Source organism: Panonychus citri, unplaced genomic scaffold, assembly GCF_014898815.1.
Source record: "Panonychus citri isolate SS breed McGregor unplaced genomic scaffold, ASM1489881v1 Contig00125, whole genome shotgun sequence".
Taxonomy (NCBI): Eukaryota; Metazoa; Arthropoda; class Arachnida; order Trombidiformes; family Tetranychidae; genus Panonychus; species Panonychus citri.
The window spans coordinates 222,624-246,862 of NW_026515530.1; the positions used below are offsets into that span (position 1 = coordinate 222,624).

The 24,239-nt window shown below is 31.9% G+C and overlaps 2 protein-coding genes across 2 annotated transcripts in view; one reads left to right on the plus strand and one right to left on the minus strand.

The window, feature by feature from the left end:
* Nucleotides 1–24,239, minus strand: part of LOC128390700 (uncharacterized) — a 110,939-nt gene that overhangs the window by 66,600 nt on the left and 20,100 nt on the right. The gene's annotated exons all lie outside the window — the stretch shown is intronic.
* Nucleotides 6,729–7,995, plus strand: LOC128390701 (furin-like protease 2). Its single transcript, XM_053350456.1, has one exon. The coding sequence runs from the start codon at nucleotides 6,799–6,801 to the stop codon at nucleotides 7,978–7,980; it is 1,182 nt and encodes a 393-aa protein (XP_053206431.1). The 5' UTR covers nucleotides 6,729–6,798; the 3' UTR covers nucleotides 7,981–7,995.

The following is a 24,239-nucleotide window of genomic DNA, read 5'->3' on the forward strand; positions in this document are numbered from 1 at the left end:
CATGAGATCGTTTTCTTTGAGAAGAATGGACTAAGACAATAGATCAATGTGTGGTTTGGATCCGAGAGATGAAAAGCCGTTCATGAAAAACTCTTGTTCGTCATTCTTAATCCACCAGAATAAGTTCTTGATTTCTACTGGAAATGATAATCTACTTCGGTGCAATTATTTGGACGATTATTTCATGAGTGAAGTTTTACCAACGGGCTTGGATCCAAGAGATGAACCTCGAAGCATTGAGAGAAGATCAAAACTTGTAATTTCTATCCAAGAAGATGCTCGAGTTATCCTTCAAATGCCCAGAGGGAATCTGGAATCAATTCATCCTCGAGTTATACTATTGGACCTTTTGAAGCAACTTTTGTCTAATAAACAATTTGGAATTGCATTTAACATGATGAAACGACATCGAATTAATCTAAATCTATTGGTTGATCATGAATTCAAAAATTTCACAGAAAATGTAGAAACTTTAATCAGCCAAATAGGAAGCGATGTTCAAGATATTTGTCTCTTTTTATCTGAATTATCGAGTGAGCAAATAACTCGGTCTATGTATAAATATGCTTATCTTGAAGAGTGTTCAAGTTCAAACAAATTGGCTCTCGTTTGCTCCGAAATGAGAAAAGTAATGACGCAAATGGACCCAGACCGTTATTTCATCCCCATCTTGGTGACTTTCGTCAAAGATGATCCACCTCAAATTGGTCAAGCTTTGAAGATGATTTTCGACAAAGGAACCGGAAAAGTAGAGATGGGCGATTACTTCGATTACCGATTAACTAATCGATTAGTTAGTGGCAAATAATTATCGATTACTTATTTCAGTAATCGATTAGACAATTTCTCTTACTTTCTTGTCTTTTTCCCTTTCTATCTTTTCTTAGATTTCACATTTCCAATTTCCCTCCTTACTATTTCTCTTTCGCTAAATTTTTTCCTCTTTCGCACTTTAACAATCGATTAATCGATTATTTGAAAATTTTTTTGATAATTATCGATTAGTTGAAAACACACTAATCGCCCATCTCTACGGAAAAGTTCAAGACGATTTATTCAAATTTTGGAGCGATCGTAACAGATCGATATAGCAATAGTATCGATATTACTATCGATCTATCAATCGAAATGTCCAATAACGTTCATCTTGTGAAATTGAAAATTATACTTTGTTTATATTAATTATTGTAACATAATCTTTTCTCGTATTAATTATTCTCGCTAATGTCAATTTCATTACATTATGAATAAATACAATTCGTGTGACCGTTGTGTAAAACACCCATACAGTAATGTGAGTATCTATCATTATTTCATTCATATTTTTCATATTTAACCCTATATTCCCCTTGTTTCATTTTCAGTGGCTCAAAAAAATACGTGTACTGCGTATTAATGGCCAATTTCCGAGTGAAGACTTCAAAAAGGACGTTGCTGAAATGGCATTAGGCTTGGAGCTTGTAAAAAAGTATATGGAACCTCCTTGTGGGTGCCACTTGTCGATTAAACAACCCGTTGACATTGCAACTTACAAGAGTGAAAGAGATAAACTTGCTAAGCTTTGTAGAGACTCTCAGGAAGAGTTAGAAAAAGCATCTTCATCCACATCATCTTTATCTCCACCATCAAGTTCATCAAAATCTCGCAAATCATCGTCGCGAGCACCTTCATCACTATGAGAATCCCTATTATCGACAATTTAAGATTGACGCTGATCTTAAAAGGAATGAAAAAGCTTTGGTCAATATGAACAGTTTAACCAGTGACGATCATCGTGATGAATGTTTAAAGATGAATAAAGTTCAGCTGTAATAACAATTGAAATATTCGTATCGATTTATCGTAAAACTAATTATCAAGATAAACTTTCCAAATTCTTTTTTTCATTATTCTCAATATCATATGGATCTTGATCCATTCATTAAATTGAACTGACAAGTCGATCAATTCTAATTAATCATGTAACAAGATTATTGATAGAAAAGTCATCGTTGGGAAATAGTTAAGATCTCATCAATAGTCATTAAGTTTTAAATCGAACTGAATCAATACTTCTAATAATTAAATTTCTTTTTAGATACAATTTATTACATTTTTATTCCATTTCATGTTAATATATCTGATTGTGTAAAAAGAAATGAAATAATAGCAACGACTTAGAAAAGTAATTCTCTTAGTTATTATCCAAATCTAAAATACTCTTATAAACAAAATAAGAAACGAAATTAAGAAATAATAATGAAAAACATTTTCACTAGACGAATTCTCATTAAATCGATTTGTTTGCTTGGGTGTTTGGCTCAATTATACGTGATAACTTCTGACTTTTTAGATTTCAAAGTTCGAAATGATGTAACATTCGAATATTCTGAGACAGTCGAGTTACCAGCTATCGATATAAGAATACCACTTACTACTTTCATCAATTCGACGGAGTTGTGTTATCGTCACCCGATTGGAATGGCTGATTTAGATCGAGAAATCAATGCCGGAGAACAAACATGGCTTGATAAGTCATTACCGATGATTGAGAAATGCTCGAAAATGGTCGCTGAGTTATTACACTTAGGAGCATTTAAAGTTTCGTTCTTGACTTATGGTGATATTGTTCATCAATTTACAATGGAAAATTTTGATTATTCAATTCATTGGAATATTGAGAAATCTATTGACTTAAAGAAAAATGGTCTATGTGAATCGAGCGTTTATCTTGATGCTTGGGCAGTTTTTGTACGATTCTCATGTAAAAAAAGAAATGAAATATTGACACTCGAGCGAATTGAACTTCTCGAAGATGCCGCTTATGCATCCATTAAATTCAATTTTAAAGCGCCTTTTGGTATTCGCTTAAGCAATCGAAACCTAATGCCAAGTCAATCGGAGGAGGAATATGCAACTATTTATGGAAAAACATCAGCTCACTACCTAAAATATAAGAAAACACTAGTTAAATTACTCGAATATCCCTACGAAACGAACTGTAACAATTATGATAAGAAAAAGAGCCTTCAACGTTGTGTTTCTAGTATTTTATCAACAGAATACAACAACTCGTTGAACGCATTTCTATTATTTCTGAGAAAATCTTTAGCAGATGAGAATAAAAATTTCAAGACTAAACTTCCAGGTAGAATCTACGATTACTGTGCAGAGAAAAATAAAAATCCTCAGTGTGAACGCATAACTTATTCTCTAACTACTAAAGAGAATTCCAAAGAATTAGAAATTCTCAAAAAAGAAGCATTGAAACGTAACGATAGTTCGAATATCCACATTTTCTCTCTTTTGGCGCCAACAGAACCGATTCATAGTATCATAGCATATTCTGCATTTCCTTTGATAGAATATCTGATTTATGCTGGAAGTGTATTGGGTCTTTGGTTTGGATTCTCGATATTCGATGGACTAATCAATGGATTTGGTTTCAAAATATTGGAAAAAATTCGCCTCTTTAATTTTTGGAGAAGATTGAAATCGATTATTGGTCGAAACAAGATTTCATTTCTATCGTCAAAAAATCGAAACAATCAAAGTGTTGCCAATCCTCCATTTTGGATATTCCTCCATAGATGAAAATTGATTTTTCTCTTCAGAGTCACTGCCAGTCAACTGTCAGAGATCCTGCGTTTTCGGTATCAAGCGATAATTAAATAATTCATTTATTCAATAATTCTGTAGTTGATAATGTTTTCTTTCAATCAATCTTCGTAAAGATCGAATTGAATTGAGAAAAATTGTCAACATTTCAGTTACTGAGTTCAATAAAAAAAGATGAAATTTCTATACAACAAATTAATTTTCTTTAAATTTATTTGTTTAATTGGTTGTTTGGTCCAATTGTACATTATTACGAAAGAATATTTTAGTTTCAAAGTTCGAAACGATGTCTCATTCGAGTATAGAACGTATGTTGAGTTACCAGCGTTTGATTTTCGAGTTCCACTTACAACTATTGTTAATTTGACGGAATTATGTTACTGGCATCCAGAAGAAATGCTAAATATTACTGGAAACAGTTACGATAGAAACAGCAATAAATCGATTGATATTAATTGTGAAAATGCGAATTTTGAACTTTTATATTTTAATGAATATTCAGTCAAGTTTATCACATTTGGAGATATTGTAAATATTGCTCCAAAATCCAATTTCGGTTTTGCTATTGCCTGGAAAGACTTTGGATATTATGACAATCGAAAGTGCAAAACAAAACTTTATATTAATTCTCTCGCAGTCTTTTATCGATTAGACTGTAGAGATAACGGCAAAGTGCTTAAACAGAATAGAGCTGATTTGTCTGGAGTTGATACTTATGCTTTAATAAGGTTAACACTAGAAATACCATTCGGTGTAAGACTAAGCGATTTCGACCTAGCTCCAAGTTTATCAGCTGAATCTTATATTACAATAAGTGATCATAAGTCACACAACTTTATTAGCTATAGAAAGATGAGTCAAAAATCACTTGAATATCCATACGAAACTAATTGTCGGCACTATGATAGAATCGCTACTTTACAAAAGTGTATCAATGCGAATACTTTGATCCATAATCCAGGTCATTTAGTTTTTTTTTTTTTTTGCAAATAGTTCCAGGTTCGTACGAACCCTTCACGGTTTATTTGATTAGTAAGTAGACTCTCTGCCCGTTACCGGCAGAGGTTCGTAACTGCGTTACGTTACAAGAAGCATCGTACTAATACGTGCGTACAAAGTTAACAATTTGCTTTTTAGGGGAATACAATATTATAAGTTTGATTGAGGGAAGGGTGCAACTACGTGCGTATTTGGGTTACATAAGTGATTAAGTGAAGTGCTAGAGTTTCTCTACGCACTTCGTAATACAGTGGTTAGTAACTGTTACAATTTTGATTACAAATATAAAAGATTTTCGGACCTGCTACGTAGGTGCGTAGGTGTACAGGTTAGTTTCTAAACTGAAGTGAGAGTCTGGATTACTCTACGCACTTCGTGAATATATAAAGATAAACATTTTCTTTGAAATTGATTACATCTGATTTGAGGGAGGGATACATAATATAGGGGGAAATCATTTTAAAACTATTGAAAAATTGATTAAAATTCAAGTTAAAGTTACATTAAAAATACTTGTACGTCCGTATCAAGCCACAGTCGCATTCGCTGGTGCGTCTTCGTCCTCGTCGGTTTCGCCATTAATAGCCATTTCAGCTCCATTTTATCAAGATTAGTTTTCAATAAAAACGGTATACTTCTTTATCCATGTGGTACTTTGCAATGCGAAGGTCCTTTGCTCTTTCCCAGGGTGATTATTTTCAATATGGAAGTTCCTCTCTTTTCATCAAAGAAATACACAACATTCTTCACATTTTCGATACTTGGTTGTCCACTTGTCGATTTCTTTTCTTTCCTTGACTTCTTCTTCCTGACTTTCTCAAGTTCTTCCATAATTCTATTTGTCTTACGGTCCAATACGTTTTGAAGTTCTCTGACTTGATTTTTCAAAGTCACCAGCGATTGTTGCAATTCAACAAGTACAATTGTTGCCGGAGCTATAGCTGGACGCGTAGTTGGTTTTTTAATGGGGGATTTACGAGCTTCTTTGGACGTAGCAGGTTTAGGGAGATCTTTTACCATTGAAGGTTTAACCATGTTGCGGCTATGGGTGACGTAGGTGTACGTTGCGTATTTAAAATAGTTTTAAAAGATTGTTGTGTGTCGACTTGATTTGGTTGTATTTATAACTTGTGTTGCACAAGTGGAAAGAGGGGTGATGTTGGCTCTTGAACGGTAACTTTAAAAATAACAACTTCTTGTAAAATTTGCGGGGTATTTATACTGGTGGTGGTTAACAGGTGGTGACATCTAGTTACTTTCGCAATTGTTGTTTCACTACGAGGCTCGTAAACGTCTTTGCGTAATCAGGAACAATTTGTGGTAACATTTGCAGTTTTTCATAATCATTTGCTCTCTCAAATTTTTCCTTGGCTTCGTTGTTCGACGCACATACGTTAGACGTACGTCTCACAAGGGACGTAAGTCCATCCAGCTTTTTGTTTATTAGCTCAAAGTTTTCTTGGCACATCTGCTTCGTATCGTTGACATCTCTCGTAACGTTGAAGGGTCTTTCCATTTTAATTTTGGACGGTACTTTCCAAGATGATCTGCTTTAACACTCGGTCATTTAGTTGGTTATGTTTTACACGAAGAGAAAATGTATGATCAGTATGAAAATCATACTTTCGATTTAACTTTTAAAAATGAAACTTATCGAAATTGCCTTGAAACAGTTCGAGATCCTGAATGTGAACATAACACTTTTACTATGACTTTCATTCAAAATGAGTGGAAGACTAAATTCTTTCAGAAATATTTATTTAGCGAAAATAATCGGAGTATGAGTGTTTTTGCCTTGAAAGCACCGATAGAGCCTGAACATAGAATCATAGCTTATCCAGCATTTCCTTTGGTCGATTATCTTATTTATATCGGAAGTATTTTGGGTCTTTGGTTTGGATTCTCAATCATTGATGGATTTCAATTCGATGTGTTCAAACTTTTCATCAGCTTTGGAAAAACTTTCATCAAGTTAACTAAATCTATCTCTAACCATATCATAACAGTTATGGATAAGATTTAATTCGATTCTGTCATGGAAACTTAATTTCGATTCATACAAATGCTATGAGTGATTATAATAATTAATGACTTTCAATCATGTAAACAAATTTGTTATGAATATCAGGTCTCTTTAGGTTGGCCCATGAGATTAATTGTTACTTTACAAGTGATCAGATTGTTTGTTAACAGTTAATCAAGATGAGCTTTTTAATTATCTCAATTGTTGTCAATTGTTTTGTTCTAATCGCTTCAGCTCAAGATGAAGCTTCTGCTGTCGCTTCAGCGGATTCATTTGCTTCTGCAGTAGCTAATTCATCGGCTCCATTATCAGGTGAATCTAAGGCTCGAACAGCCGACAAGGTTTATAATTCGTGTGGAACCGCTTGTCCTTTGACTTGTGCACAACCTAAACCACGAAATTGTATCAAAATCTGTAAAGCTGATTATTTCTGCCCTCAAGGTTATTATGAAAACTCTCAAGGTAAATGTGTCCTCCTAGAAGATTGTGATTCAGCTCCAACTCCTGTCGATTCCACACCAAGCGAATCAAAACCTAATACCGTCGAAAAGGTCTACAAAGAATGTGGATCTCCTTGTCGCTTAACTTGTGGCAAAGCTGCACCAGATAGTTGTATCGCTGTTTGTGAATCTGGACTTTTCTGCCCTGACGGCTATTATGAAAATTCTGCCAATAAATGTGTCCTCCCTGAATACTGTGACTCAGCTCCAACCACAACTGAGCCTCCACGTCATTTACCAGGTCACATTGTATATCGACCTCCAACCGCAGAAAAGGTTTACAGCGAATGTGGATCTACTTGCCCATTGAAATGTTCCAGTCCCAAGCCACAAATTTGTAATGCTCTTTGTAGACCCGGTTTCGCTTGCCCTAAAGGCTACTACGAAAACTCTGATGATAAATGTGTCCTTCCTGAATATTGTGACTCAGCTCCAACCACAACTGAACCTCCACGACATTTACCAGGAAACATTGTTGGACGTCCTCGACCTCGACCTCCACCATTCCCCATCAATGATCCATCACCCTCATGGCCAAATGAATTCAAACCTCGAATTGTTGGCAAGGTTTACAGCGACTGTGGCAGTGCTTGTCCTCGAAAGTGTGGTCAATCTGAAAAACGGGCTTGTCCCTTAATCTGCGTCCGTGGCTGGTCCTGTCCATCTGATTACTATGAGAACTCACTTGGACAATGTGTCCTTTTGGAAGATTTAACATGGAAACAATTGTCTAATTCATCATTGCTGAAACATTTTTTTACTAAAAACTCCATGATTAACTGGAAAAGATTCAGTTTCACTTTGAAAATCATGTTCATCATATCAGGAACCATTGAGGCTAATGTTCCCATAGAAATATAGATTAATTTACCTGGTTTATCAGCAATTTTTTCAGGTATTTTAAATTCACTCGATCTAGTGAGACGAATTGATGAATCAAGTCGAATCCAATTTTTCTTTGGTGGACCAAATTCATTGTAATTCAAAGGTTCAGGGTAAATATAAATTCCTAACTGCTTTGCGTGTGTTTTATCAACATAATCGACACCAAAGTAATCAAACAATTCTTTACTTTTCTCAACGAAATCCTTTGCCGCTTTTTGGGCTAAACTTCTGTATTCTTCCCAAAATTCAGGCAGATCGATCGACTGAATATCCAGACATGAATGAAGGTCCACTGTAAAGTTCATTAGGTGCGGTGTAAAGTCTAACATTCATTTGTTTCTTTGAATTTCCCTTGTTAATTGAACCAAAAAGTTCATCACTCAATGTTACCAATTATAAATAAATTGAATTGAAAAATTGCTATCATTTGGTCATACAAATCTAATTAAATTAATTCTTTTATCAATTAAAATCTAATTTTCGTATCAGAGAAATTGTTAGAATATTCGATTCGAAATTAGTAATCGGTCCCTCCAAACGTTTGTTTTCTTTTTGAGTCACATGTTCACTTTATTGGAGCTTAAAAAATTTTCTTAATTTTTGTTAAGCGAATTAATTTATTGAATTTTCAATTTGATTGTTGCTCTTTTTCGTTAATTATGAATTTTTAGAGGTAATGGAATTTGTTTACTATCTTCTTTTGATCCCATCATCTTTACCTGTGATCATTACTTGTTTGTTACTAAATTGGTTAGCATTCCAATTGTATGTTAACAATTAGTTTTTCATTTTTTTCATTTTGTGTCAGTGCTAATTGTTTCCTCACTTATCTACTTTATTGGTTTCCATCTTTATACAAGGTTTGTAATTAAATAGAATTTTGATCAAGTCAAGCAAGTCTAATTAACATTAATTGTTTGATTTTATATCAGATATGGAAAACTTGAAATTTTCATCCTTCAGTGAAATCGTTGATTCAAATTTATCCTCGGGTCTTTCCTGTTTTACCATTGACTCTTTTCATAATACAATTTATGCAGTAACTAAATCAAATGAGGTTGTGTCAATAGATAAAAAGTCTAAAGAGGTGAGATTTCATACATTGTCTGTTTATCAGTTGTTTATAATGTTCATTTTCTTTTTTTTTCTAGGTGAAAATTCTCACATTTATCAATCATGAAAGAGCTATTGGCTCTTCAGCTTTACATATCGACCTTTTTGTAGAAATTGATACTCTAAATATCTATTTAGACAATGGTGCTATTCTTTCCTGTTCACTTGCATCAAAACGGATTAATTGTGTAGGATCTGTGGAGGAAGGAATTGCCGCTGTTTCTTCAAGCCCTGATCAAGAAAGTGTCGCTTTAATTTCCAAGAAAGATAAACTCTTTCTCTTTACAAGATTTTTCGATGTCTTGGTTGAAAAAGATCTTTATGCCGATCACTCTGAGTGCATTCAAAAAGTGGATGTTGGTTGGGGCTCAAAGAAAACGCAATTCCATGGATCAGAAGGAAAAGAAGCTGCTAAAATTACTGGAGAAGTAAATTCACTCAAAATATTTGTTATAATACCAGTGATTTAATTGTCTTTTTCGTTTTAATTTAGCCTGAGGAACCGGCAGTTTCCTGGGATGATCAGAAAAAGCGAATTTGTTGGCGTGGAGATGGACATTATTTTGTCACTTCTGCTATTCATCCCGATAAAAGTAACTCGAATTGTTATTGTCTCTTTTATTCAGTTTACTTATTAATCATTTTTTCCTTGTTACCTGATATTAATTAACCCTTATGGTTAATTAATATGGTCGATTTGATCAATATGGTTGATTGAATTTTAAGATTTTAATTAATGATGATAATAAGATTTATATATAAACCTTAAGATTGATATTAATTTCAATCTTCATGTATAAAAAAAATTGTTGTTGATTAAAATTAATCAGTTAATCATCAAGATTATCAGCAATTAGTTAATTTAATTTGTTCAACAAATTTTGGTGTCTTCGCCAGGTCTTCAATTGATGAAGTTAATTTATTGATAACAATTAAAAAAAAGTTAATTAGTTAATTGTGATTAGTTAATTGTGATTAGTTAATTGTGATTAGTTAATTGTGATCAGTTAATTGTGATCAGACAATTGATCTAAATGTTAATTTTTGTTGTTTCATTGATTATTTTTTTGTTAATTGTGATTTATTTTTCAACTTTTCGATTATCATTCAACATTTACAATTGACTTTATTATTATTATCATCACTGATTCTGGTTCCAATTCGTTCTGATCCTGGTTTTGATTCTGATTCTAATTCTGGTTCCAACTGTTATTTCTGATTCAATTCTGATTCTGATTCTGATTTTATATCTTGATTTTGATTTCGGTTTCTTTTTGGCTTAAACTTTGGTCTCATCTTTTCTGTCAGTAGTATAAAAAGTGAACCTCTGGCACAGTTGGAGTTCTCTGATTGGTTGATACAAGCATCGATTAAAACGCCCCCTGGTGGCAACTAAAGCAGTCTATTTCTACATAGGGTGGTCCAAAATCAAGAAAATGTAATAGTTTGAACCGGTGTTTTTAGGGCACCCTGGTTCATTATACAGGTGTTTATATTGGGTTTTGGTAAAATTTATTGGTTGATTTAAGGAGCAGGTTCTACCTCAATGTTATAAAATCAATCATTTCCGTTTAAGCTCGACCGAGTCAACATTAAAAATACGATTTGACTTTAAAAGTTAAAAATTTGTTAATTGTGAATTTTGGATGATCTTGAGTCGTTTACTTATAAAAAGTATCAATTTTAGATTTTGGATGAATTTTAAACGATAAACTTTTGTAAGGGTAAATTGTTGACTCTGTTTGAACTTGAGTCGATTAGCTTTAAAAGCGACATTGTATTTTTGATGAACTTGAGTCGATTTACTTTAAAGTGTAAATTGTTGACTCTGTTTGAACTTGAGTCGATTAACTTTAAAGTGTAAATTGTTGACTCTGTTTGAACTTGAGTCGATTAACTTTAAAATGTGAATTGTGAATTTTGGATGAATTTTAAACCATTAACTTTTAAAAGTGACATTTTATTTTTGATGAACTTGATTTATTCTTGAAACCTAAATTAGTTCTCCATATAGATGACGCATCGAAATATAAGTCAAGAAACAGCAAGAATGCGGTTGGCTGCTCTAGTGAATCGCAGTGCAAAACTCAGGGAGGAAATCACCAATTCAGGATGGGAAGAGATAAAAAATTGGTCCAATAATCCCGCAGGAGTTGATGAACTGTCAAAAATCCTCAAACGGAAATTACCGTCGAAAGATCATCCTTCCTACTCCCTATGTTGTGAATTAATTGAAATTGATTTGATAAAAACACAGATTCTGAGAGGATTAATAGCTAATTTCCACTATCCTACCAATCCTATACGTTACTTTTTAAATTAAAAAATTTAGCTTATTTTGAAATTTATTTGTATTTATTTATTTATTTATTCGGCTTTTTCTATCTTGATTTTATTAATCTTGTTTCATTAGTAAACACAAAATCACAACTTGTTTAATATTCACTATCTTTTAACTTTTGTCATTTATGTTTTGCCCTCAAAGAGGTAAGTTGTTTTTGTTTGTTATGCGAGTCCATGAGGTGAATGTGGTGACCTTGGGGTTGCCCTTTCACCTCTAGAGATGAGCTAAAATGAATTTAATTAAAAAAATTAATTAATCATTTTATTAATTAAATAATTAATTAAGCAATTAATTAATTAATTAATAAGTTGATTTAATTATTAATTTTTTCCCAATTAAAAAATTAATTAGTTGATAATACTTATTTCAAAAGAATTAATGTGCTTATTTGTTTCCCTCAATTTTCCTTTTTTTCCTCATTATTGAAGACTACTCGCCTTTCAGTGTCTTCGTTTGTCGATAAACTTTACATTTTTTATTTTCCATTTCATTTGTGTTATTACCTTCAAAGAGGTAAGTTGATCACAGTTATTATGCGAGTCCAAAAGGTGAATGTGGTGACCTTCGGGGTCGTCCTTTCACCTCTAGTGATGAGCTAAAATGAATTTAATTAAAAAAATTAATTAATCATTTTATTAATTAAATAATTAATTAAGCAATTAATTAATTAATTAATAAGTTGATTTAATTATTAATTTTTCCAATTAAAAATTAATTAGTTGATAATACTTATTTCAAAAGAATTAATGTGCTTATTTGTTTCAATTTTCCTTTTTTCCTCATTATTGAAGACTACTCGCCTTTCAGTGTCTTCGTTTGTCGATAAACTTTACATTTTTTATTTTCCATTTCATTTGTGTTATTACCTTCAAAGAGGTAAGTTGATCACAGTTATTATGCGAGTCCAAAAGGTGAATGTGGTGACCTTCGGGGTTGCCCTTTCACCTTTAGTGATGAGCTAATATTAATTAAATTAACAAATTAATTAATCCATCATTAATTAATTAATTAATTAATCGAAATAAAATTAATAATTAAATCAATTCATATTAATTGAAAGAATTTATTCATTAATAATACATTGTATAATCATTAAAGTATAATTAGATTCATATATTAATTTTAGAATTAGATCTAAATATAATTCACTTAATTAATTAATTAATTAATTAATTAATTAATTAGTTGATTGATTTAATTATTAATTTTTTTCTTTCCAATATTGATTAGTTGATAATATTTATTTTAAAAGAGTTAATTAGCTGATTTGTTTCCCTCAATTTTACAATTTTTTTTTCAAGACTACGTCCCTTTCACTGTCTTCGTTTGTCGATAAACTTTACATTTTTTATTTTCTGGCTCATTTGTGTTTCTGCCTCCGAAGAGGTAAGTTGATTAACCTTATTATGTGAGTCCAAAAGGTGAATGTGGTAACCTTAGGGGTTGCCCTTTCACTTTTAGTGATGAACTAAAACAAAAATAAACCAATTAATCAATTAATCAATTAAACAATTAATCAATTAATCAATTAAATAATGAAATAGTTATATTAGTTGAAAAATATTTTCCTTTGTTGATTAATTGTGCAATTAGTTGATTGAATATTCTATTAATTGATAAATTAATATTTTTTTATAGATTTTTAAGAAAGTTATTAATAATAATTCATTCACTTTTCGTTTTTTCAAAAATTATAGACTAGTGTGGCCTTCAACTGCCGTTTTTTCTTTAATTCTCTGTCATTTTTGTTTCCTAAGCGGTAAGTCAATGTTGATAAAAAAGCGTGTGTCAGATGAGTGTCTTTACAATGATAGGTTACTATACAAGCTTCAATAATGATTTTATATGTATTTAGTTTTAAAAAACAATGAGTTATTGAATTAATCATATTATAATATTGATTAATCTTATTAGATTTAAGATTAAGTTACAAAATAAGTTTTTAAGCAGCAAGATATGTATAGAACTTAAACCAGACCATAATACATAAATAACATAAAATTTCTTTTGTATCTTTCAAGTTATACACTCACATTTTCAATCTGTTGGAAAAAAGTTTAATATCTACATAACTGGTCATATATATCTATACCATAAAAGTAAGTTGTTTTATTATAGAATCGAAAGCAGAAAGCTGTTATGATGATACGCATCATTGTCATTTGATTCCTAGTAACGAGCAAATTAATTAAAACCCATATATTTCTATACATTCAATACACAGATACAGCTATAATTCCATATTAATCTGAATTGTATCTTTGCGAATACTTAAAAGAAAATGGATGGTAAGGTGTAATTTTTAACATATGATAATCAATTTACAACATATATATGTTTTTCTTCCCTTTTTCATCATAGAACGAATGCAAGCCCGATTAGCAGCACTTGTTGATGACGGTGTTCAGACAGTAAGTTTCTCTGAAGCATTTTCACCTGATTTGAGTTTAACCTTTTTTCTTTTCATTCTCATCTTTAAGTTGCTCGCTACCTATTACACTTTTTTGACTCAATTGAATACGGAAGCTCGACCAATCGTTGCAAATCTGAGGAATAATGAATTTCCTATTCAACAATGGACTATTCCAGTCAATTTAAATGACCTTGATGAATCAATTGGTAAAATCTTGGCACGTAAAATTCCGAAAAAAGATGACAAAAATTACTATTTGGTTATTGCCCTCAATGAGATAGATCTTCTCCGAGTTCAATTAATCCATCACATCAAAAACCTCGAGCGAAACCCAGTATATGCTCCAGCCCCCATTGAGCTCAACTAACTTCATGTTCACGTATCCCCTATAAATTTCATTTGTATTTTGATATTCATTACCAAAGATTCATTATCCAAAAAATGTTATATCTTGTCATACTATTTCCATTAATGTTTTCAAGTCATTATAAAACAAAAAAACACAGCTCAAAGTATATATAATCAAAAAAGCCAAACAATAAAATCATGATACAAAGTTAATTGCAAATTTTCCCGCTCATTACGTGTATGAAACTATTGTAAATAGTTCACTCTCCTTTATGATTAGTCATTTGTTATTCATTCATCAATGAGTCCAATTGTTGTTATCATCATAACCTTTATAATATTACTTGTAAGTATCGTGTACTTTTTAAATATCTATTACCATGTCTTTATGCCCCCAGAATTACGAGTCGCTTAAATATGAAATAAAATTAATGGTGAGTCTCTGGAATCTTAACGGTGAAATAAATATTACTGTTGATAATTCAAAACGTAAAAAAGCTTATAACGCTCAAGTAATTAAATCTGAAGGGTGTACTTTCCTTGTATTTGCATCCGGTAAAGTAGTGGCAACTGGTGTCATTGATGTAAGCAAACCTGCAACTGTATTACAAAAAATATTTCCTAATAATTCAGTCAGTTTCATACGAATATGTAATATTGTGGCTCAATCGTATTTACCATATATGATAAATTCAGCCCATTTACTGAAAGCTCATACTGATTTACAATATGAACCTGAACTATTTCCGGCTATTTACTTGAAAGAAAATGGTGTAACTCTCCAATATTTCTCAACTGGAAGTATAATTGTAACTGGAGCTAAGACTTTACCTGATATAGAGTCTATTCTAGCGACTCTATTTTCGAAAACCGCGCATTTAAATACTTCCATCAATCAACAGTAGATGGCGCTTCTTCTTCTCAATATAAGTAGAAGCACATTGACATATCCGCCATTTTGTGTTTAGTTCTATGATGGAATGGTTCTCTTCTCGACCGATACATATTGGTGATTTCATCTACCTCAAACAATCTTGGACCATTGTTAACTGTGAAATTTTCTGTTCAAGAATCAACATCACCGCCTATAATCGAAGTGCTTCACCAACTGGATATGGTATTTCATGTACACTTTCAGACTTTCTTTTCATCTCAAACTTCATTGATTCAACTTTAGCAAATGTGTTTCATCCAAGTGAATTTTATAATATAAAGATAGAATCTATTGGTGATCTTCGTTTAAAAGTAACCAAGGGTGATAAATTCATCTTTTTATCTCGAGCTAATAATTTACGTTTACTGGAACTTCAACCTGCACTTGTATATCTTGTCAAGTTACAGAAAAAAGTCAAAGAAGAAAGAGTTGGAAAATTCAAATTTCTCTCAACACTTTTTACTGCCGCTCATCTTTCATCAAGCTACGGATCATCCATTGTACAACAAGTTTGTCAACCATTATCTAGTGAAGTAAAAGCTACTCTTGTCCCAATTGTTGGCAAATATTGGGATCTCTTCCTTAGCAACGTTCTCGCTCCATTACAACTACCACCAAGACCTAATCTCGCTGTTGAGAATATAAAACATTTTGATCACGAACTGTTAATCGAATTTTACAACGAAAACCCTCAAACTTTCTTATCACTTGTCAATCTCTTCTATCTTATCCAACATCACCCAGCGTACTGATGGACGATATTTGTGGGTATTTTGATACGCAAGGGTTTCGTATCCATAAAGTTTACTATCCAAAAGAGATTGCATGTCTCAGTGTCTCCGAGATTATGTGTCTCAAGGTATCAATTGCATCTGATGTCCCTGATTACCCTCTTCCTTCACTCGAAATAGACTATTTAACCAAAAACCATCATGGGTTAGAATTTAATACCAGTGATGATCTACAGCTAACAAGGAAAGAATTTGGAGACTTATTGAAAGAATTTTATGATATTGTTAAATCCCCTGAGAGAAAAATGATTGCAGTTAAGTCCAGAGAAGCTGAAGAAATTATGATGGAATTTAATATCCCTACCCTGAATATTCTCTCTTTTGGAGGTACACATAAAGCCATACGAGATATTGACCGATTACCCTGTCCCCACCATGTTATTCAAAAACCTTTTATTAAATGTTGTCTTAATAATGTAATTATGATGAAAAAATGGACTGAAAATAACCCCTTATACATATGAAATATCAAAAGCTAAATAAAAATTCAATTCAAATTTGAATGAAGTCATATTATATTTACCTGCATTATTCATTTTGATTAGGATTTATAGTATTTCTATAATATATATCGGAGTAAATCATGATCATTTATTTTGAGTAATTTAACTTTAGATTTTTTACGCGTTCATATGATGACTAATCATTATTTTGAGTAATTAAATTTTAGCTTTTTTACACGTTCATATGATGACTAATCATTATTTTGAGTAATTAAATTTTAGCTTTTTTACATTCATATGATGACTAATCATTATTTTGAGTAATTAAATTTTAGCTTTTTTACGCGTTCATATGATGACTAATCATTATTTTGAGTAATTAAATTTTAGCTTTTTTACACGTTCATATGATGACTAATCATTATTTTGAGTAATTAAATTTTAGCTTTTTTACGCGTTCATATGATGACTAATCATTATTTTGAGTAATTAAATTTTTGCTTTTTTACGCGTTCATATGATGACTAATCATTATTTGTTTTCATTTGTATTTAACCTGCTCCCTCCATTTGAGCTCACTCAACAATATCATTTGTTATTGGTTAATAGATAATGTTTATGTGAACATGTCCTCAGTATTCTTCTCTGTCTTTGTTTGTCGACAAACTTGTTTACATTTTTATTTTCTATTTCATTTGTGTCTCAACTCTTGGAGAGGTAAGTTGTTTTCTTTTCTTATGCGAGTCCAAAAGGTAGAAGTGATGACCTTCGGGGTTGTCCTTCTACCTTTAGTGATGAGCTGAGTAATTAGGGATTTAGAATAGGTTAGGTTTCCGGTAATTCTCAATTAATCATGATTATTTACATGATGAAATCATCCACATGATTTGTTCAATTAAATAAAAAAAAATAATAAATCTATAGATTTGAGTATTCGATCATATTATTTATAGGTTCATTTCTCTATAAAAATTACTTTTCAGCTTTTTCTATCATAAGTTTTATGACGTAGTTTGTTTACTAATTATTTGTTTTCGTATTTTTACAGGTTCTTTCTATTCTTCTCTGTCTTTTTTGTCGCAATATTTGTTTATTTATTGTGTTTTCCTCATTTGTGTCTCAACTCTTGGAGAGGTAAGTTGTTTTCTTTTCTTATGCAAGTCCAAAAGGTGAATGTGATGACCTTCGGGGTTGCCCTTTCACCTTTAGTGATGAGCTGAGTAATAGGGATTTAGAATAGGTTAGATTTTATGAATTCTCAATAGATCATGATTATTTTTTCATGATATCATTTAATGAATCCATTCAGTTAATTTATTGATTTATCTGAATCAATAGATTTCAACAATGAAATCAAATAATTTAATGGTTCATTTTTCTATAAAACTAATGCTTAGCTTTTTTTAAATATAAATATGATGACGTAGTTTGTTTACCAATTATTTATTTTCGTATTTTTACAGGTTCTTTTTATTCTTCTCTGTCTTTGTTTGTCGACGAACTTGGCTACCATTCTATTATCTCTTAGTTTGTCTCCAGCTTTCGTCTTGGTAAGTTCACTTCAATGTTAAAATGAGAGTTGAAAAAGTGATCGTGATGATCTTTAGGATTGTCCTTTCAGCTCTAGTGATAAGTCTAAGTTAATAACATCTAGTTTTTGTTTAAATTTGATCTATTTTCAGTTTCAATTCTAGTATATTATACACATTCTATCAAAATGGATAACGATGTAAGTAAAATTTGATCAATTTGAAGTACTTTTAGTTCATCAATGGTTTTTTTTCTCATAGAGTTCCAGCGATGAAACAATAATATATGACAATGAGTCATATGGTTCAACTACTGAAATATCATCATCATCATCATCATCATCATCATCATCATCATCATCATCATCATCATCATCATCATCATCATCATCATCATCATCATCATCATCATCATCATCATCATCATCATCATCAGTGAAAGGTGAAAGTATTGCTAATCGTACATATAAATGTAGAAATTGCAACAAAAAGCCTTACAAGCGCTATGGCATGTATCGGGCACATACTAAAATTTGTGGTAAACCTTACCCATCACTCAATGTATCATTCCCATCAAAGAATGGACAATTTCACAAGTTGATGAGCTCTATGGGAAATCGCTTCGTTGTATATCGAACCGAGAATCCAAATGCTGTTGATACAAGTGCAATTTATGATAACTTATCCCTCAATATCATAAATGTTTTAAAAATGGCGATCAACAAGATGAAGCTTATTAAAGCCGCAATAAGTGTTAAACTTGAAATGATCAAAGAAACAATCAATGGACAACAGAAATTGAAGCCAACGTTCACGAGTACATTACTCAAAATATATCAAGGATCAAATTTAACTAAAAAAGTTGGAAAATCACTCACTGAAATTGATTCTTTCATAGATCAATTCACTCAACGAGGGTCAGGATGGTCAGTCAATAGATTCATCAACGTGGACATCATCTTTGGCTTATACAAACCTCATAAAGGAGGGTGTCGCTCAATTAAATTACCTCGTGAACTTGCAAACAAAAAGTGTCTCATTTCACCAGCGTGTGATACGAATTGCTTCACTTTCGCTGTTCTTGCTTGTCTCCATGCTCCAGCTCATAATCCACAAAGAATATCATGTTATTCACGGTTCCATCGACTTTATGACTTCTCTGATGTGCAAGGTATTGTTCCCGTTACATCTATCAACAAGTTCTGTAGAAAGAACAATGTGTCAGTGAATGTTTATAAATACGAAGTATCAACAAAAACAATCTGGCCAATCAAAGTTATGGATAAACAAAATCCAAAACATTGTAACCTTCTTCTACATAACGATCACTACTTTGCCATTTCAAATTTTAATCGTTTAGCTAGTAAGAAAGGTAGAGCTTATCATCATTTTTGTCACCGCTGCATAAACTCTTTCAGAGATGAAGAACGATTGAAAGCTCATTTAGAAGATTGTTTACTTCATAAAGCTCAACGGATCATTCTTCCTGAACCTGACTCACGGAATTCATACATAACTAGAAATGATTATCGAAAAGAAAGCCGTTTTCCATATGTGATTTACGGTGATTTTGAAACTCTATCCACTCAAGTTGAAGGATCAGAACGTGTTCTCGCTGACTTGGTACCTGTTAGCTTCGCACTTGTAGCTGTTGACTGGAACTCAAATATAATTGAAAAGAGACTATCCTTCGGTCGAAATCTTGGTCAAAAATTTTTCACAGCGCTTGTTGAAATAAAAGAAAAGTTGAAAAAACATCGTGAAGAAAATTTCAAGCCATTGTCAATGTCCGCACTTGATGAACATGAATTCGAGAATATAGAGAACTGTCACATTTGTGGGAAAAAGTTACATAGTGACCGTGTAAGAGACCATGATCATTTCACTGGTAGATTTAGAGGTCCCGCTCATCAAGCTTGTAACATCGCTTACCAGGTGCCATCCAAGATTCCCGTCATTTTTCATAATTTGAAAAACTTTGACGGACATATTATCATTAATGCTCTACGATCTGGAATGTTTGAAAAGCCACCACTATTGATTCCACACACCATGGAAAAATATATCGCATTCATTCTTGATGACTTGGTTTTCCTTGATAGTTACAGTTTTCTCTCTTCATCCCTTGACAATCTCGCTTCATCAGTTCCTGAAGTATTCAAAAGGTTTTTATTGAGTCAAGTGTTTGCAGCTGGAACACCTTTCGATTTATTAATGAAGAAAAGCTGTTTACCATATGAGTATTTCAAGTCGATTAATGATTTTGATACTGATCATTTACCACCAAAAGAAGCTTTCTACTCAACATTGACTGACTCTCATATCTCTGAAGAGATGTATGCTCATGTCAACAATATTTGGGATCAATTTGGGTGTACAACATTAAGGCAATTACATGACATTTACTTGAAAGTTGATGTTATTTTATTAGCTGCCGTCTTTGAAAACTTCAGGAAAACCAGTTTTCGACACTTTGGAATCGATCCCTGCCACTACTTTTCCGCTCCTGGTCTCGCATGGGCTGCAGCGATGAAGAAAACAGGAGTTAAACTTGGCTTGATCACAGATCCTGATATGTTATTAATGGTGGAAAAAGGTATTCGTGGTGGTCTCACTCAGGTATCCAAAAGACACGTTAAAGCTAATAATCCTAGCTGTCCCGATTATGATTCATCAAAAGAGCTCACCACATTAGCCTATTTCGATGTCAACAATTTATATGGCTACGCTATGTCCCAAGGACTACCAGTTGATGGCTTCAGTTGGGTAAATCCAGCTTATTTCAATGATATTCTCACTACAATAAGAGGTCATGGTCCAAATATGTCTAAAGGCTACATTCTAGAGGTTGACTTGGAATATCCTGACAATCTCCACGAGGTACATAATGATTATCCATTAGCACCTCATAAAATGACCATCACTGACGATATGCTTAGCCCATATCAAAAAGCTCTTTCACAAAGACTTTCGGAAATTGGGAATAAAAGCACCAAAACTCCAAAACTTGTGACCACATTCCTCAAGAGAGAAAAATATGTAGTGTTGGGTGCTACTCTTGGTTTTTACATTCTTGAAGGTTTAATTGTAACGAAAGTACATCGAGTGATTTCATTCAAACAGCAACAATGGCTTAAACCATATGTTGAATTTTGCACAAATCAACGAAAAGAAGCTACATCTTCATTTGAAAAAGACTTTTGGAAGTTGATGGTGAATAGTATTTACGGGAAGACCATTGAGGACAAAAGAAAACTCACACACAAGTTTATCTTGTGTTGGATGGTGCAGCTACTGAAAAACACTTGCGAGCTAATACTTGTGAGAATTTCCTGATTTTGGACGAAGAGAGAATGTTGTTTAAAATGAAAAAGAAAAGTGTTAAAAAGGATAAACCAATTGCTATCTGGTTTGCTGTTCTCGAGATAAAATGAAGATGTATGATCTTCATTATAATCATTTTAAATTAGAATATGTAGATCGGGTCCAGCTAATATATACTGATACAGATAGTTTCATCTACGTGATCAAAGACCAGGAGCTCTCGGACATAGTTATGTACCCCATCAGTCATCTTATGGGTACAAGCAATTACCCTGTTGACCGTCGTGAGTACTCAAGGATTAATGAGAAAGAAATCGGGTATTTAAAAGATGAGTGGGCTGGTGGTACCATGCTCGAGTTTGTGGCACCCAAATCAAAGTTGTATGACTATACCACGGATTCAGGGGAGGAAAAGCGAGCAAAGGCGAGCAAAAGGAGTCAATAGGGCAGCGATGCAACATGTAATATTTGAGGATTAAAAACAGGCCATTGGATCAAATGCTATATTACATTTGAAAATTAATCGTCTTGAATCTCATCTACACGAGATTCAATTACTTTGATATTCAAAACATGCCATGACCCCATTTGATAACAAAAGATACATAAGAAGTGATGGTGTTTCTACATATGCTTATGGTCACCATGTACTTGAAAATTAATCTCATATATTCATTATGATAAAAAAATATATTATGTATCCTTTATAATCTTTTATTGTTTTCTTTCCTTAAATGGATATTAAAAATCATATCTTTAAAGTTATGCATATTGTTCATTAGTTTTCACTTACGGTATATTCACTTGATTCGCGATAAATGAATATTAATTACATGGTCATTCGATATTTTTAATATACAAGATTATTAGTTCCATACTCATTTCAGTTATAAGTCAAGAACCAATGAATTCAAAAAAGACCAGATAGACAGGGCTATTCAACTATTTATCAACGTTTTACACAATTTTCTTATGAACTAAGAGTCAGAGAGACTTGAGTGATATGAGTTTGAGCGATACTCAATTGTCATATTAAAAGATCAAGGTCATTCAGGTCATGGGTAAAATGACACATTTAAAGGTCATCTAGCATTGAAACAGTTATTCTCCACATTTTTAAACCCTGGAGTTTAGAGATCGCTGTTGTCACAGACCTTGAGATATTACAGTATATCTGAATAACTGTTGAAAATCTTATATTCAATAAATTTATCATTAAGCTGTATATTATTCCAATTCATTTGTGACTGTGACCTTGATCCACAAAAATTCACATTATTTTATAATGTATTGCATGAGTACTTTTAACTATCAAAAACTAAATCGGTTATCCATTTTATCACGATTGAATTACTCGATTTAGAGTACATTCGGAACTTTTCCATGATTATAAAAAGATTGATTCCATCTTTTACCGAAAATAAAATTTTAAAATAAAAATTTATACATTTGATACTATTTTTAATGGCTCTTTTGTTATTTTCAACATGTTTTCCAATTGATAAATATTTGTTTGTACTTTTTACATAGTTATTGAATGAAGAGTATGTATAAATATAATGATTTATAGTGAATATGAAAATATTAGATATGTATTGGAAAAAATAAACAATGAACAGAATAGTATCTTTCTCAGTTTAGCTCGGTCAATGGAGGGGCATATTGTGGATTAGAAGCCAGAATATTCATATGATGAATTACTTGTGTTCGAAGTATATCAATTTCATTGAGATTAATTACCAAACTATAAATTGGACTGTGTTCAGGAGGTACCTTACGAGCCAGAATAATATTAATTGATTCTTGCAGATTATTTGAGTTGTATTGGATGAACCATTGATCAATATCGAATCCATGATCTTTCAAGGCTGCAAGAATAGGTTCTGCTTCTCGTGTAAGACTTGTTAAGGCTGAGTGATACTCATTAAGTAACTAATACAACGAGAGAAAAAATATTAGTCATATAGAAAATTATACACAATAAGATACAACTTACTCTTTGTCTAACATCAAGATCGAAGTTGTGTTCCATTGTCTAGATTATAACCAAGTTATTACTTGAATACTGTATAATATTTAAATGTGAAACAATATGCTGCATTAATAACAAACAACTTAATGAATTTTACTCATCACTAGAAAATGAAAGGATAATCCCGAAGATAATCACAATTATATCTTGGACTTGTATTAAATAGAAGTTGACTTACCAAAACTATTAAATTTCCAACGTTTTTTATGAGAATTGACTTTAGTTTGATATAAACTATATAAAAATAAATTCTAACTAATCTCACTTTATTATTTCTTTCACTTGTTGAACAAACTTAAAACTTGACTCAAGTACACTGTTTGATAAATGCAGCTCGGGCAATGTTTTGATAGGCCAACGATCGCTAATAAAAAATTAAAATCATCAATGAATGGATACAATAATCATTATGATAATGGATAGCTCATCACTAGAGACTAAAGGGCAACCCCGAAGGTTACCACATTAGACCCTTGGACTCGCATTAAATCAAAATTACTTACCTCATGTGAAGTCAAAATACAAATGAATACTTTGAGAGACAATATTCTTGTTTGTCAAAAAAAGGCGAAACTTGAAGTTTAGTTATCATTGAATCAATAAATGATGGATTGTATAAATAAATTTATACTTTTTCACTAAATACCAATATCACTATTACTTCATTCTAAGTAATCAACTTTTAGATTTTAATATGAAAATATTGATTAACCCTTTTGGCTTTTTTTATATTTTTTACCCTTTGACTTTTTATATTTTTAGCATTTTGGTTTTTATACTTTTTTATTTTATACTTTTTTTATTTATTTTTTGTTTTTTTTTTTTTTTTTATTTTTTAGCCTTTGGGTTTTTTATTTTTATTTTTTTTTGCCTTTTGGCTTTTTTATTTTTATTTTTTTTAGACTTTTGGCTTTTTTTATTTATTTTTTTTTTTTGCCTTTGGCTTTTTTTTATTTTTTTTAGC

Excerpts from the sequence above, each read along its gene's own strand:
- LOC128390701 (XM_053350456.1), top strand. The coding sequence starts at position 6,799 with ATGAGCTTTTTAATTATCTCAATTGTTGTCAATTGTTTTGTTCTAATC.